This window comes from Lepisosteus platostomus, chromosome 9, assembly GCF_059453375.1.
Source record: "Lepisosteus platostomus isolate fLepPlt1 chromosome 9, fLepPlt1.hap1, whole genome shotgun sequence".
Classification (NCBI taxonomy): domain Eukaryota; kingdom Metazoa; phylum Chordata; class Actinopteri; order Semionotiformes; family Lepisosteidae; genus Lepisosteus; species Lepisosteus platostomus.
In genome coordinates, this window is record NC_142619.1 from 30,247,487 (window position 1) to 30,264,510 (window position 17,024).

The 17,024-nt window shown below is 36.5% G+C and overlaps 1 protein-coding gene across 1 annotated transcript; it reads right to left on the reverse strand.

The window, feature by feature from the left end:
• Positions 1-7,112: 7,112 nt before the first annotated feature.
• tmem121b (transmembrane protein 121B) lies at positions 7,113-14,137 on the reverse strand. Its single transcript, XM_088644679.1, has one exon. The coding sequence runs from the start codon at positions 13,124-13,126 to the stop codon at positions 11,939-11,941; it is 1,188 nt and encodes a 395-aa protein (XP_088500805.1). The 5' UTR covers positions 13,127-14,137; the 3' UTR covers positions 7,113-11,938.
• Positions 14,138-17,024: the final 2,887 nt, after the last annotated feature.

Below are 17,024 nucleotides of genomic sequence, written 5' to 3' on the forward strand. Positions count from 1 at the left end.
CCTGGAATGTAAGTGGTATCAATTCACGAGCAAAAAGACTTAAGATTTTCAATCACTTAATTTACAAGCTGACATATGCTAAATACAACATTTAGCAAAATCAGAGCATGAAATATGAAAATACTCACAATTCAATCAAACAATTTCAGTGAATTATAAATCAAAGCAAAGAGGTGTCTCCATTTTGATAAATAAAAGAATACCACTAATCCAAAAAAACTACCATTACTGACCCCAGTGGTCCCTACGTTATAATTAGTGCCTCCATTAACAACATCACAATTGCAAACATTTACAGACCAAATAATGATGACCATTCTTTTTTCATGCTTTGTCATTAACTGAGTTTTCAAATTCAACAATTATAATTGGAGGTGTTTTTAATCAAGTACCTCAGGTAAGTCAAGAAATTGGCACTCCACTGAATCACTAAAGCAGTGCATGAAGACTTTGGTCTTGGCAATAGTTGGCGATTGAAGAACCCATCATCAAGGGATGATTCTTAGTTCTCACCCCTTCGTCAGTCGTTTTTCTAGATTGATTTTTTTCACACTAGTAATTTAATCATATCTGACATTTCAGTTAACCAGAATTGACCCCCATTACAATTAGTGATCATGCCCCAGTGTCCTTCAATTTAAATAGTAATCTAAACAGCGCACTACTAGATGATGGTTTAATACATCGCTGCTAAAAGATGAAGACTTCAATACATTTTTCAAAAAAGAGTGGGCATCCTTCATGGAAAAATTAATCTCCATAAACTTAAATCTTCTTTACTTTGGAAAACTGGCAAAGTTATACTAATAATAATAATAATAATAATAATAATAATAAATAATTGTTTACACTTATATAGTGCTTTTCTGGACACTTTACAGGTAATGGGGACTCTCCTCTACCACCACCACCAATGTGCAGCCCCACCCGTATGATGCAACAGCAGCCATAGGGTGCCAGAACGCTCACCGCACACCAGCTAGAAGTGGGGAGAAGACCAGAGTAATGAAGCCAATTCATAGATGGGGATTATTAGGAGGCCATGATTGGTAAGGGCCAATGGGAAATTTGGCCAGGACTGCGGGGTTACACCCTTATTTCTTTCTCAAGAAAAAACATAGGATTATTAATGACCACAGAGAGTCATTAATAGTCATGTCACTAGGAGCAGAAAGTACTACCATATAACCCCTATACTTAGCTCTCTTCACTGGCTTCCTGTCAGGTACAGGGCAGACTTCAAAATCATTCTTACAAGGCTCTCAGAGGTCAGGCACCTGTCTATCTAATGGAACTTAATGTATACAATCCAAATCACCCACTTAGATCACAGAATGTAGGTCTTCTTCATATAGTGAGTGGGAAAGCTTTTAGTTTCAGGGCCCCTAGCTTATGGAAAAGTCTCCCACCCCATGTTTGGGATGCTGAGTCAATCTCAGTATTCAAATCCAGACTGAAGACCTATTACTGAAGCCTACTCACACCTTACATCACAGCCTGCTGCAACCATGGCTGCTGGTGCTGTTGTACTTGCCATTATGTCTCTCTGTGTTGGCCCACCACATGTAGATACATCTGTTCGGACCAAACTATCCTATTCTCCTCCCCACATGTCTGGATGGCATCAGGGCTGGCCACCACCAGAGTTGGATGCTGCATCACTGCCATGGATCCAAGAGGGACTTCATTGATATAGCTATTGTTTAGGAGGATTTTGCTGGTCTACAAAAATCTGCATGGAGTACTGACATATAGAAGACGTGATGGATGGATTAATACCCCTAGTCGTGTATTCCTTTTTTTAATCATATAATGTTAGCATGCCCAAAGGGGTCGGGCAGCCAGTTGACCTCGGACCCCTAGAGGTTTTTGATTTCTCTTCTCCATTGTCTTCTGGTCTTCTGTATTCACATGTATGGCCACTTGCTTTGTTAAACACCTTGCGCCAACCTTGTTGTGAAAGGCACTATATAAAAATACATTGAATTGACAAATCTCAGACATCTTTCTGAATAACATCTTTATAACATTTAAGGATTTGGTCCTAAAGTACAATATTGGGAAAGAACAATATCACCAGATATAACCAGTGATTAAATCCAAAATTAATATAACACATTACAATTTACAGCCACCTTTGTTAACAAAGGAAATTAACAAAATATCAACTCCTAAGAAATGTCCCTAAATTTTATAAGCTATTATTGTGTTGACTCAACAATATCCCTACTAATTATAAAGCAGGAAAAAGACCTTTAATTCAGTCCCAGCACTGACATCTTGAAACTAAACTATAAGAACACCTTCTCAGTGACTAACATTACTAATAAATGGCTTATTCAATACAAAGTAAATCTCACCCCTCATAAAGATATACAAGATGGGTTTAATAAATTCAGATACATGTTCATACTGTAGACAAGACACCCCAAATAACTACTTCCATGCTGCTTGGCTCTGCTCTACAACATGTTCTTGGCAGACAGTCATTGATAGAACGTCCCTCCTTATGAGCCTCGGCATCCTCTGTCTGCATCTCTTTGTTCACTGGGAGATCTCCCAGTAATTAATTCACTGATTCAGCACCCTCAAACAATACTCATGCCTTAACTAGTGCTAAGAGTTATTTTCTTGAACGGGAAAACCGGAAATACACTTCATGTTACACAATAGTTAAATCTTCCTATAAGACATATCAAATGGAAAGTGACTGGCTCCATTAAAAATCAAATCAGACATTTTGAAATAATTTGGGCTCCATTTATTGGCAATCTAAATCTATAGTGCACACTCACATACCGTATTGTAGTAGATCCCCTTCTTACATAGCGTGGTAAGGGGTCTCCACATGCACTGGAATTGTATCTTCCCTGGATAGCAGTGGCATTAACCTTCCTCGGTCGATTCCGGTTGGCCGGGGACGCTCATTAAAACCTTCTTATTCACCGGTGTCCCGACCCGGAAAACGACCGAGGCTGCTACTAGTTTTATCCCGATATAAGCCCTCTTTGACTGATAGTGCTTAACAAAGCTGTTATCGCTGAAGTACCTCTTTGAACACACACTGTCTTATTAAACCGTGAGGGTCCATAAAAAGACAACCTCTGCCTGTCCGAGGAACTGCTTTTATAGGGAGCTAAAGTCCCCAGGTGCGGTCACGTTATGATTTCCCCGTGAGAATCCGAAGAATATGATTCTCCTAAATGAGATGACGCCGTCCCTGAGGAATTCACCCGTGTTTCCGACCCCTCATTTCCTACATGTATATACAGTACATACAATTCATGTAAAAATAATAATAATAAACTTTATTTTATATAGCGCATTTAAAGGTGGTTTCTCAGAGCGCTATACAGAATGACAACAACAATAAATAAGAAGAATACACAAGAAAAAACACAATTACAATACATAGAGACTGTGGATGCTGGTACTAAGTATAGTAGGAGCAGAGGGGTAAAGAATGGAACCAGTTAAGTAAAGGCTCTTCTACAGAACTTGTACACTTATAAAGTATGCATCATGCATCATCATCGTGTGCCACATTTTTTTCTTTTTTTTATGGGGTGGTTATCATTCCAATCACCCAATATTATTATTGTTGTTATTATTGTATGTAATAGGTAAACTATACTGAATGTAACCATAAAGTTTCCCCTTTTATACCTCACACATTACATTATGTCTTGTCCTGTCCTGTCATGTCTCTCTACTGTTTTATCCTATTTGTCTGTTTTTTTCCTTTTTCTCCTATTTGTGTCGAATTTGTGTTGTCAAAATAAGTTGATAGGCTTCTTACCCTCTTTTGCGTTGGATCAATGTCTGTCCACAAATGGGATAGCAAAGACATTTTTTAAGTAGAAAGAAATTGTGCTGAGGGGATTGAGTCTGACCTGGGTAATTTCCCCGTGAGAGAATCCTATAAAAATCAGTTCAGCGGCGTGGACTTTTTTGATAGAGGAGGTGCAGAAGAAGGGCCTGATTGGAAAAGCAGATACTGTCATGAGTAAAGAGGCTATGATTTGGAGGGGTGTTTGTACCGTGCTGAACCTGGAGAACAGACTGCCCAATCATTCATTTTTCCATTTGTGACAGGCCACAAGGATGAAGGGAGGAAAATGGAGGCAGTTAATCCACAGGGTGCTGGAAATGCCTTGGACATTGAGATCTACTTTCTGTGCTTCATGAAGGTGTGCCTGCCCTCAGAAAGGCGCTGTGTGGAGGGCTGCTTCAACAGCCACAAGCTTCTAGACTGAGAATCCCAGGAAAGGTCAACCATCCTGCCCCATAGAAGGAGGGGTTTGTCACTGACCACTGGCCCTGAGAGGCTGATGGGAAAGGAAGTCTTGTTTTCAGGTTGCAGTGGAGATTTGGCATTAGAAATAGACTCCACCAAGTGTTTTTTGGGGGGATATAGTGTGACTATTGGGAGTTTTATTTTTGAGATGCTTAGTTTTGTTAATGTGTTTACGTGAAAGACCACTGTATGTTGTTTTTGTAAAAAAATAGAAATTAATGTAGATGAGCTGTGTCCTGGTGCTGTAACCTTAGGGACCTGCAGCATGCGTACATTATACAGTACATACAGAACTAAGATTAAATACAAACTGAAATGTTGATAATTTCAAAGTTCCGCCGTTTCTTATCTGGATAGTCATTAAACATTTGCTGAGTTAAACTGAACTCAGTTCTTGAAAAAAAATAAGGATACACTATGTATTATCCATAATTCATTTTCATATTAAATTATGTTTTAACTGTGTCGCTCATAAAGATTTTTTTCTTAAGTGAAGATCACAATTTTGTTTGGTTTATCCTACTTATATTATCATCATTATATTCTGCTGCTTAGAGTTTTTATCAAAGAAAACTATGTGGTCAAACATTTTACAAAGGACATATGGGGTTTTTAATAAAAATAATAATCTTTACACTTACTATTGTGCTTTTCTGGACACTCCACTCAAAGCGCTTTACAGGTAATGGGGACTCCCCTCCACCACGACCAATGTGCAGCCCCACCTGGATGATGCGACAGCAGCCATAGTGTGCCAGAACGCTCACCACACATCAGCTATCAGTGGGGAGGAGAGCAGAGTAATAAAGCCAATTCATAGATGGGGATTATTAGGAGGCCATGACAGGTAAGGGCCAGGGGGAAATTTGGCCACGATGCTGGGGTAACACCCCTACTCTTTTCGAGAGCCCTTGAATTTTAAATTACCATGGAGAGTCAGGATCCCCGTTTTATGTTTCATCTGAAAGATAGTAACTTATTATTTACAGTATAGTGTCCTCATCACTATACTGGGGTATTATGACTCACAGAGACCACAGGATGAGTGCTCCCTACTGGCCTACTAGTGTACAACTGGTAACATACAGATATAGCTTCTGGCAAAAAATGAAAAAATAGCATTTATATTTGTGCAATGAAATGTGAATACTATGGAATAGAAAGCTATTATTAAATGTTAAAAGCAAGAACCATTTGCTGTTTTTGTAGCAGTTGCTGTAAAGATTTGTCCATATACTGTAACAAGGATAGACATATTGGTGTATCTGTTTATCTGGAAGATCACATTTCAATCAAGTGTTTAAGTACAATATATTAATAAATTATACATTATTAAGGTTTTTACTTAAGTAACTTAACAAATGGTTCAGACTTTATAAAACTTGCAGTGATTTGCTTTTTTCAGTTTCTCTAATAAACTCTAAAATCTAATGTATTTCTGCCTTAAACTTTTTTCCCCCAAAATAAAGCTAAAATGCACCTTTGGATTGCAACAATACAACAGTTTTATTAAGCCATGACATTTTCAGATATGTCATATTTTATAGAGATGTTATATAGTAAAGTTGTACTATATTTGTAATCTAATTATAACATTTGATTTTATTGTTATTCTGCATTTTCTTTGAAAATATGCCAAATAACAGAAATATCCTTTCCTATCAGAACAGTTTTAACCAGTCAGATGGTTTCAACAATTAAGAATTATAAAGTTGTCTACAGCCAATAAAATTCAAGAAATTGTCTGTACTTTATAACCTGGCCCTAACCATATGTAGACATTCAAAAGCCCAGTTAAAGATTTGTGTGCATGTTTTACTGAGTCATACCATTGAGATATTCAACTGCACACACAAAATATATTTTCTCTGTGTTGTATCCAGGGCTATATAGTAGCTTAATTTGCTTGTCAATGGAAATACCAGCTAGAGAAAGTAAAATATTGGGTAATTTTAGCTGCAAAAAAGTTTTAATTTGTTGTATTTGGATAGAAGGAACAAGTATACCTAAATGCTTACATTCTAAGCACTTCTTTTTAGTGTTCTGCCCTGTGCAAACATTTTGTATTATATTGTTCTCACATCCTTTTCCTCTTGCACAGTAAGTCTGAACATACATATTTGAATATATTGAAGGTTATCAAATAAAATAGCTAGATTTCATATTTCAGTCCTACTCATTAAACTGTGTGGCATTAAAAATGGGCTGAAATGGAACAACACAGTGTAAACTTGTCTGTTAAAGATGCCACATCAAAGTAAATGTAATTTTAAAGTTTAAAACCCAAAAGACAATATAGAATCATACAACATGGGGATTGTTATATTGGATGGTCAGATCAGAACAGATCACATCAGAAAACAAAAGAAGAGAGAAATATATGTACAGTATAAGCACAAAAAGCAGGAAAATTCTTTTTTCAACTTGAAACTTTTAAGTAGACTTTACATAAGACATGATAGTGAGCTTGTGGAATTGTAGGTGTGAATAGGAAATGGTAAAATTAATAATTGTTAAAAGGTTATCTTTTGCATTTACATTCATTAATCTTTTGCTGTAACTAATTGATGGATTTTGCCTGCTGAGGGACTTTTGAAACAATTTGGCTAAATCTAGACACAATCCATTGTATTATAAAAGTCATGCACTAACCCTGTTAAAATAAATGTAATCAACAAAAACACCCATCTCTGTTGTGTTTAATTAATGTACAAGGAGCATAAGGTAAAAGGCGAGACAAGCAAAAGTTAAGAAAGCCGTGAATGGTAATCACTACATACTGTATTCAGCCAAAACAATAAAGCAATAAATTAGATTTTTATTATTCCATAGATTTATTTGTAGAATTACTTACAAATGCATCACTAACAATGTTAAATAATACATCCACTTGAAAATGAACTCAAAATAATCTCAGTTCCTAAATATACAATGTCTTAACTGTATCTTGCCATTTTTAAAGATGATAAAAGTCCAAGATTTTGAATTTAGTAAAAAGTATGCATAATACAGATAATATAAACAAAAGAATATTATTTAATATAAATAGACCTGTTGATTTTGTTTGTGATTTGTAAACCATTGCTGTTTGGCATAGCTTTGTAGTAAACTTAGCCCACGACTAACGAAGTAGAATTTAGCCCAAGTGGCAGCTCTGTACTGAACAAAAAGAAAGCATGTTATGGGTGTGTAAAATGTTAATTTTGTTTATTTATGCTTGGTATTCAGAGCCTTGCCAGAATTATGTTTCCATATTTCAAGATCGTTGCACATTTATTCATTTTAATTTGCATAAACATTTTCTAGTTTTTCATTTTACTTACATTTGACCATTTTTATTTATCAACATTATTTATCCCATTTTGTATTTGGTAATTAAAAAAGAAAGTGATGGATATGGCAATATCTGTTTTGTTACTAGCACCTCACAGCTATTCATTATAATATGGTAAGAACAAGTAATAGGTTTATTCCATGCTGAAAAAAAAGAAGAAAGAAAACACAACGTTTCGGCCATGGAGCCTTCTTCAAGACACCTGAAGAAGGCTCCACGGCCGAAACGTTGTGTTTTCTTTCTTCTTTTTTTCAGCATGGAATAAACCTATTACTTGTTCCTTTGCAGCCTATGCATGCTGATGCAGCTACCCACCTGAACTGGTAAGAACAAGCACACTACCTTGCCCATTATGTTATAAAATGTTCAATAAGAGCTTTAGAAATGTATTGACATTAATATAAGAGATTAGCCTAGCCGATGATTTATATAAGTCATTAATACAGTTATTGATTATCCACTGCTGCTGAAATGGTCTGCACTGAAATGAATGTTAGTACCAATGTGATAATCAACAAGTAAATGATGAAGAGAAACATCTAAAAAGAAATTTTCAATGCAGTAATATATAAAAAGAAATGCAAAAGAAACTCAAAATACACTTTTCATTTTGAAGTGCATACTTCATATAACACTGTAAACATTTTAAATATCTTCTCATCGGTAAATAGAAAAAAATCAAAACATTCAGTAGTAGTTAATATACTTTGGATCAAAAAGACAGACACCAGTATACATCACACACTGAGAGCTAAGCCATTCACCTTGGGACATCTAAAATATTAGTAAATTGTCACAGATCATTTAATTGACACTTCCAACATGTTTGAAAAGGAGGTTTTTCAGTCATAGCTAGTCCTATAAACAACAATTAGCACTGTACTATAGTCAGTATATAAAGGATAAAAACATGTTTTTTTGATAATTACAATAATGTAGCAGCCAATTTAATTGGTATCGCCCTGTAATTATTAAAAGTAGGCCGAACAACTGAATCATAATTAAATTATAGATCATTCCAGTACAAGCCAACGGTCCAGGCTCTCCTCAAGCCAAAGGTGACATGTGTCATTTTTCCCCTCAATTGATATCACCCTATAAACAGAAAATGCAACAGCTCACCAAAGTTCTATTTTTTAAAAGACTTTGTAAAAATAAAATCTAGTGGAGAAAAAAAAACATTTTTTTCTAAATTTGGCCATGCTCAGAAAACTATTTCAGACAACACTTTCACAATATTCTTTGAGAATCATTTGGCCCAAGACTGAAATGGTCACAACCGTGTTTTAGAAGGGAACACACAAAGAATACTGTATACCTCTGCTTTTAGTGCAGTTCTGTATCAATATATCTTTTTAAAAATACCATTGTTTTGTTCTGCATACTATAACACTAAAAGACCAGTAAAGGTAGAAGTGAAACATCAATCATAGCTGTGAGTTAATGGTAGAAGATGAAAATGATAGTGAAATATTCTATGAGTATTTCAGAAATGGATTCACCAAAAGAGCATGCAGACAGCACGTCTTATGCTGATGATGGACAGTGTTCAGTTTTGAGTGATCTTGTTACAGCTGAGATGTGAGCGTTCCACGTGCTAGGATTCACAAACCAACAGTCAATCAGCCTGTAGATATTTCTCAGTTATATTCAAGGACTGTATACAGTATGTCCTGTCACCCAGGGGTTTTCGGCAGGCACTTAGGACAAGGTTTTTTTTTCACAGATTAAAATAAATGGCAAAGGGTATGCCCACCTACAAAAGGAAGAACATCTTCTATCCAGGAAACTACACACCAATCATTTTTACATATATTTCATGTCAAATTATACGAACATTGATCTAAAACATAAGGTCGTCAGAGGTAGACAAGTCAGATGAAAAATTAAACAATACACAGAAACAAAAACATATTCAGCAATGTGCTGCTGAAAACATTTTGGATGGTGTGATGTATCAAAACCAAGCTGTCCATACACCCATTATCAGAAAACTATTGATTCCTGGTAAGGGTCACGGCAAACTTGAGCCTAGCCTGGAAAAACAGGGCACAAGACAGAACTACGCTTTGGATGGGACGCCGGCCCATTGCAGGGCACACAGACATTAACATAAGTCTGTGTCACAGTCTAGCCATCACGTCTTTGGAAGCTGAGGGAAAAATACAGAGCAACTGATGAAAACAGTGAACATGTGAACATGGGGATAGCATGCAAACACCATGCAGAAGGTGCTGAGTGGAATCCAAGACAGGACACTAGAGATGTAAGGCAACAGTGCTAAACACCGTGCCACCATGCCAGCCAATGTCAAGGTTTGTCAAGCATTTGGTTTCTGTGAAACAACTGATATTTTGTATGGGTATGTCAGTATTTTTCTGTATACACATTTCTTTAGAACACTAATGACAAATGTTAGCTTTGTGTTTTTCACATAGATTATCTGAACCTTTTGTATTCTGATTTACTTGACATATGCATAAGAGGACAACAGCATAACCTTTAATAGTGATTATTTTTGAGAAATTAGTAGAATGTCTATATTATTAGGCAAGGACTCCTCATATTGTTTCATACATCCTATATTTCCAAAGGTTAAAGTAATGATATTTTACGGTACATCCAAAAAATTCCAACACTGCACTCCCTCTAGGCCTTCAACAGTCTTTAACAGACTGTAAATGTAGAAGCATTCACATTAAACTGGGCCTCAACCTAGAAAATGCCATTGGATTTGAGGAGTGATGAATGACACCTGATCCAATTACGAAAGTGATTTCAAGTTAATGGCCCACATATTTTAGGTGCTGTTTATAAAGTTAAATTCCGAAAGCAAGTCAATTCCTCTTGCAGTGATAAGCTATAGCATTTGATCTTATCAGCTCCCTTTCTTGTGCGAGAGTAGAGGACATCGTATTTTGAGCACATCAACAGCTCATCACACCAATATGCATTAGAGAAAGGGGTTACATTTCACAGAATAAAAGGCAAACTGCTGATGCAAAGGACTGTTAATTAAATTGTAATTATTTAGCAAAACAAATTTGGTTAAATTAATATTTAGAAGATAAAATAACCGGAACTTTGTTCTCTTCCGGTGACAATTCATTGTGACTATAAGATACAGACTGTCTTTCAAAATACGATATGATTAGATGTCAGTGTACAATTAACCCCTGAAGCGGTTGATTAAAACTAAACAAAACTTAAAGCTATTAGAAATGTGTACACTAAAAATTTACGTGAATGATATAGTTCAGTAATGAAAGGTGGACAATGCTAGAAATTATAGAAAACTCTTAAACCAAAATCTTTACCGCTAATAGTTTTGTTCGTGTGTAACCAACAAGCAAAAAGGAGGCTTTTCCCAACAAAACCGGTTGTATCGAAAGCTTTGGGCGAGTTACGCCTGTGTGTTAAGGTGTTTAGGTGCAAATTAAATAGCATTGGGGTTTTTTATCCTTAAAACGTAGCGGCCACTGTCAGTCAGTGTTGTTAAATATTTGTATTGTACTTATAAGACGATTAAAAATCCCCCTGCTGCGACTTTTTAAAAAGTCTATATTTCAAAACCAAAATTGGTTCAGTCTTTTATTTCTACTAATTGCAATTTATTATTGTTGCAACTTAAAGTTTTGCCGATTGAGCAACGCACTATAAATTATGGTTTGTTGCACTTCTGGCCAGTTCTTCTATGCAATTTAGAGTATATCTAATGAATACAGTGTTGCAATCAATGTTATATCCCCTGCACAACACATCTGACCCTGTGTACAGTTCATTCGAGATCTGTAATTTGTGAACATGCATACAGTACTTGAATTACGCAAAACGTTACTAATCTTTGAAGTTAAAAATAGTGCGTGACGATACAATCACACACGGTACCACACTTCACCAATGCAAAATTCATACTTTTAACACCATTTTAAAGGACAACTACTTTTTCATCTATATTGCACTTAATATCATATTCCTCACGTTGGCTCAATGGAAACGCATTAAAAACTCTTAAAGTGCAACGAACTGTACAAGTGTAAACTCAGAAATTAATTAATAAATTGTACAATAAAAACAACGAAGGACCCTCGTATTGAAAGCCTGTTCATCCGGTTGGTCTGGCCCTCGGCATGTGTGTTTCGCTTTACCCGACCGTCCTTGGAGGTGTGCCCTGTTGTAGAGGTTTTCTGTAGCACCTGTTGAAACGGTATAGACTGGAAATACGAAGATTAAGGCTTTATCAACGCCCGAGTGGTCCTGCGCGTCAGTGTCACAAGAGTGGATTCCTGCTTTGAGTGACACGTTGCTCAGTTCTGAGTCGTGACAGCCAAAGTGTTGACATACCCATGAGGACACATGTCGTTTTCGGAGACGCAGTGAGAAAACTGCACTGGGTTACTGCTGAATCTCCTCACCCCATTTACGCTGACGCATTGCTCCACTAATTCCAGACACCTGCAACCTAAGAAAAACATGTTCTTGAACATGAATACGGAGATCGGCATCTGGTACGAGTATACCAAGAAACACCTGACAACCAGCAACGGGACATTGACCAACACACCGGAGAAGAATCGTGCCCAGATCCACTTGCAGTGTAGCTGCGAGGAGTTCAGCTCGTAAAGCCAAAGAATAGGGATGCTCAGCACAAGAAAATACACGGCGATCACTGTATACTTAAGGTAAATAGTCGGGATTTCGTTCATCAGGAGCATCTCTATCAAAGTGAAACTATCCACCAAATCTAAGGAGGAGGCAACGAAGCAGCTCTGAGAATGGTAGTAGGTCGCTCCGGCTAAATCCTCGATGATTGCATTGATCAGGCAGTAGAGTAGAGGGACCGAGAGCATCATAATGACTTTAAAACCCGTGATTCCTAGCGGCACTTTCAGCTCGATCAAATCCAGGATGGAAGTCTCCAAAATCAGAACCACTTTTGGCGTGCAGGCAATCACATAAATGAGCCACGCCAGGTAGGCAAAGGTAAATTCTCCGAGGTTGCAGCCATAAAAAGAGCCCTTTTGGTGCTGGAAGTTACAGGCGCGCTCGCGTTTGCTTCTGGCGTTCTTCAAGAAGAAAATCCCCCAGCCTGTCATCACCACTAGGTCGGTAGCGATCCATGAGCACCAGTAGAGATCGGTAAACACAATTAGGTAGAAATCTAGGATACCACCCTGGAATAAGAGGATCAAAAAGCACAGGATCTTATAAAACAGGTTTCTCTTGGATCTGCGGACGAACAAGGGAGCGGTTTGCAGAAATTCACCAGCTGTCATGATGTATGCAGCTGCAGCAGCTGCCGTAGAAACGAGGGGCTTGGTGCTGCTGTCCTCCGGGTTGCCGCTGCCCGTGGAAGTCTGTGAATTTCTTCTAAATGAGGCGGTTCGAACGAACAGCGACTCGTTTTCCGGGGATTTTTTTCCCTCGGGATTGATCACCGTTTTTGGTTGGGGGTAGCCGGCTTCAGGGGTTTCATTTCCAAATGCTGCGATCATTGTACTGTATATCTCCCCCTCTTTTCCCCTCTCTCGCAGAAAAAAAAAATCGGTATTTAGGTGAAAGGGAGGTAGGAGGTTGGTCGAAATCCCGGTCCGGATTTTCCAGGGGATGGATTGCGTTTGCCCAAATACAATTAATAGATGTGGTTTCAAATAATATATTAATCAACAAAAATGCAATAATCTTGCAGAACAAATCGACATTAGAGACAATAATTGTCATTTATCCCATGTGTATAATTTTGAAGAGAATGCGAAGTTTAAATGTGAAAGTTTAGCCATATAGTACTAAACGTTAAAAGTGGATGTATAGGAGCTGTAAATGTATAGATAACATAGTATTATGGAGACATAATAAAATCAAAATAAGAGGCTATGAAATTCCTGTATAAAATGCCACATCCCCTTTTCCCTCTCCTCATTACTTCCAGAGTATATGAAGTCAAAGAGTATGGAGCTCTAGGAATGTACTGGCAGAACGACAAGTCTTAAGATACTATGATTTTCAGGACTTCTTCCATTCACCATTACTGGATTCCAGCAACATTTCCCACTGAAATTAAACTGCATCAGTGCAGACCCTTTCACCTTCATGATACATCCTGACATCTAGATCAAATCAAAACCCTGTTATCTTTCTAATGCTTACCTTTAACTTGGGGCTGCATTTCTCAAGTGCCTCTCTGAATATATGTGTAAAACTAAAGGGATTTAAGGGTTCTCAGATGTTAGGACTGTGGGACATTGCATTTTTGTATAACCTTTCATTTTTAAAATCTTGCAAATGTACAAAATATATAATCTTACAAGAGAAATGAAGGCTTAGTATTCCAAGAAACAAAAATGGCTAAAATGCATAAAACACATTCATAAGTAAATGGCAGAGCATCTGAGTAGCCTTCTCATGATATTTTCCTCTAAACGGTTTGCACAGTGCTACAGTATGCATGTCTCAATTACAAGCCCATTAGCGCAATTTGCGTAACAAGATTTGTGAAAAGACTTTTCAAACATTACCACCACGAACACCAGCAGTGTAGGAAACTGAATAAATGCTGCGTTTAAATAAATTCAGACAAAGGAGTGGAAAAAGTATATGCACTATACTAAATCAATTCCTTCACTTGCTTCAACAACATTCAGCTTCGGATGTGTGAGAGACTGTGGAAATGAAAATGTTTAAAAAAATCTCGTGTACACATTAAGAAATATGTATTTTGTATCATCAAAATTTGAAAGCTGCTAATTTTCGTCTTCCATAAAGATGACGGGTAATGCAATTCGGTTGATTTAAGAGCAACCATTCTGGTGGAAAACTCTGAAGAAGAAAGGCCTTCTTTGGCAAGAAATTATTAAGACATCACTATGACCCCAGTCAAAGGTGCACTAAACGGATCAGGAAAAATGAGGCCTAAGAAGACTATTAAATATCCTTCATGTCACTTCAAGTTTCCCACAGAAAGGGAAGAGGGTTTCATTACAGATTCTAAGGCACGGTACTCTTCACTAGCTCTGTAGGACAGAGCTGAATAGGAATGCTTCGTTTCCAACTTCACATTAAAAAGTGTACATACATCCCAAATGAGTAGATATTTCATAGAATGAGTAATGTTCTGTGTGGGAGGGAACAGATGAATTTGTTTTTCAAGGCCCTGAGCATGCCTGACTGTAATGTATCCGGACGCATAGGTATATAAAACACTCTTAATTAAGGTAAGCTTGTTCTTCCATGGGAAAGATAAATTAATGTGAACTTGCCATTGAAGATCACGTACACGTCTGCATATTTGTGTGTTGCCATGATTTTTAAAAGCCCTTTCCAGCATAATGTTATGGATTCCTTTCTTTTACTTGATATAAAGATTCCTCATTTAAAAGAAATACACTACAATTCACTTTTTAGATTTCTATGAGGTAAAAAGAGCTGTTAAATATGGTGTATTTTATCCTAAATTTTCTTCAGGATGGACATCCCATATTAATTCCATAATCAGACTTTGAAAACATTTCAAGTGCAAAGCTTCCTCCTTAACAGTTTCTTGGCCAGTGTTGTTCTGTCTTCCAATCTTCAATAGAGTATTTTAGCCTCATGGTTCTTTTCATTTTGGTACTATTATATGCTATGTTCAGAATCAGGTAGTTTCTCCCTTTTTTCCTTTGAACTAGAGTATGGAACATACTATAATGAATCATCATTCAAAACCTGAAGGATAAAATATTTTTGACACCTTTTTTGTGGAGTTCTGGGACTCGGACAAAAAAAAGTGTCAAACAGGTCTTCAAAGAACTACAATGTTGAAAACAACACAAATGCAGAGAGTAATCTATGATCCACTTGCCCACTTAATTATTTTGTTATGAACCAGCACAGAGGTGTTTACAACAATCAAGCCAGATGGGAAATTTACCATCTTGTGGTTTCAGGATGCTTTTTATAGACTTGTGAAAAGTTGTTTTCAAGAAGTATAAACTAAATCCTAATGTGCTGGTGGGCAAATACAGATGTTATCTGAATTTTAAAACGAGTCCCAAGATTATCATAAAAACTGAACAGCTGCTATTGTGGATATGGAAACTGTAGAATGATAGAAGACTAAAGATAACTTTCTAAAGACAAATGTTACACATACCCTTTGATCCATCATTTCATGTTCAGCAAGAAGTGAAAGATCTTTTTGGCAGCAACTGAGAATCAATGTATTGATCAAAGATGAAGAATTATACTGTGATTTAGTGTGCCTTAAATATGCATTACATCATGTGTGATTATATGTATGAAAATGCATATCAGATCCACAAGCCCAGCTGTTTCTAGTTTAGTATAATTGATTGAACCATCAACATGTACAGTCTTCTGTTCAATAATTAGAACACCACTGACAATTATTTGTAGTGAGATAAATTATCAGAAAAGAATATTTAGGTACTAAGAATGTTAATGTTAAGGACTTTATATACAATTTATATTACATACTACAATAATACTATTAATGTTCCTCATTACTATTTGGTAAACACATGCACACATTAATGACATTTCTTGCTCATCTCACATAGTGTATGCATCTCTTTGTAGATGCTTTTTATTTTCAAATAAGGAAGAGAAAGATTTTAGCACTGCACAGTTATACTGATTCAAATATGGATACATTTGTAGAGGTCTGGTGGTGAAGATTAATGTATTTGGAACTTTGCTCACATTTAACATTTTAAATGAAAGATAACTATTCTTTTGTAACCTGGATGTTGTAATTTTAACAGATGTTTGTCAATTTACTGCATCTTTGTATAATAACAACCAGAAGGGAAATTCATATAGAGTATTAATAGCTTTCATCCAATACAACTAAAAAGGGTGAATTAGTTCAGATTCAGACTAAGTGAATTCATTTGTGACTCAATGTAACTGCAAGAAATGCATACAATATTAGGATCAGGCTTAAAGAATGAGATTATCTGATGATTTGATGATGGTGAGTTTAACACCAGTAATAGGGAGCATCTATAGAGACATGACACTACTAATAAGGCTACTTGACACTTGAGTTTTAAAAAAGTTAAATTAAACGTAATTCTAAAAATAAAAATGTGAAGTGATACCTATAGTTAATACCACATGTTCACTAGCTAACATTTCAATACAGTTTCAGTACACTTCAGTGATAATTTATCATCCACTTACTGGTAGGATTTAGCAAATTCTGAATAACATGTTCCATGTCTCAGGTGAGATATCTTAAAGAGCCCCTATGATTTAGCATATGCGGGCAAAGTCAATATACAATTAAAATAAGAACAGGTGAAAACAAGAGTGATAATAGAAAAAAAAACTTAACTTTCTTGTAGCTGCATAATTTATTAAGCATACTCATTCTGTTTCTATTAAATGCATTTT

Excerpts from the sequence above, each read along its gene's own strand:
- tmem121b (XM_088644679.1), bottom strand. The coding sequence starts at position 13,126 with ATGATCGCAGCATTTGGAAATGAAACCCCTGAAGCCGGCTACCCCCAA.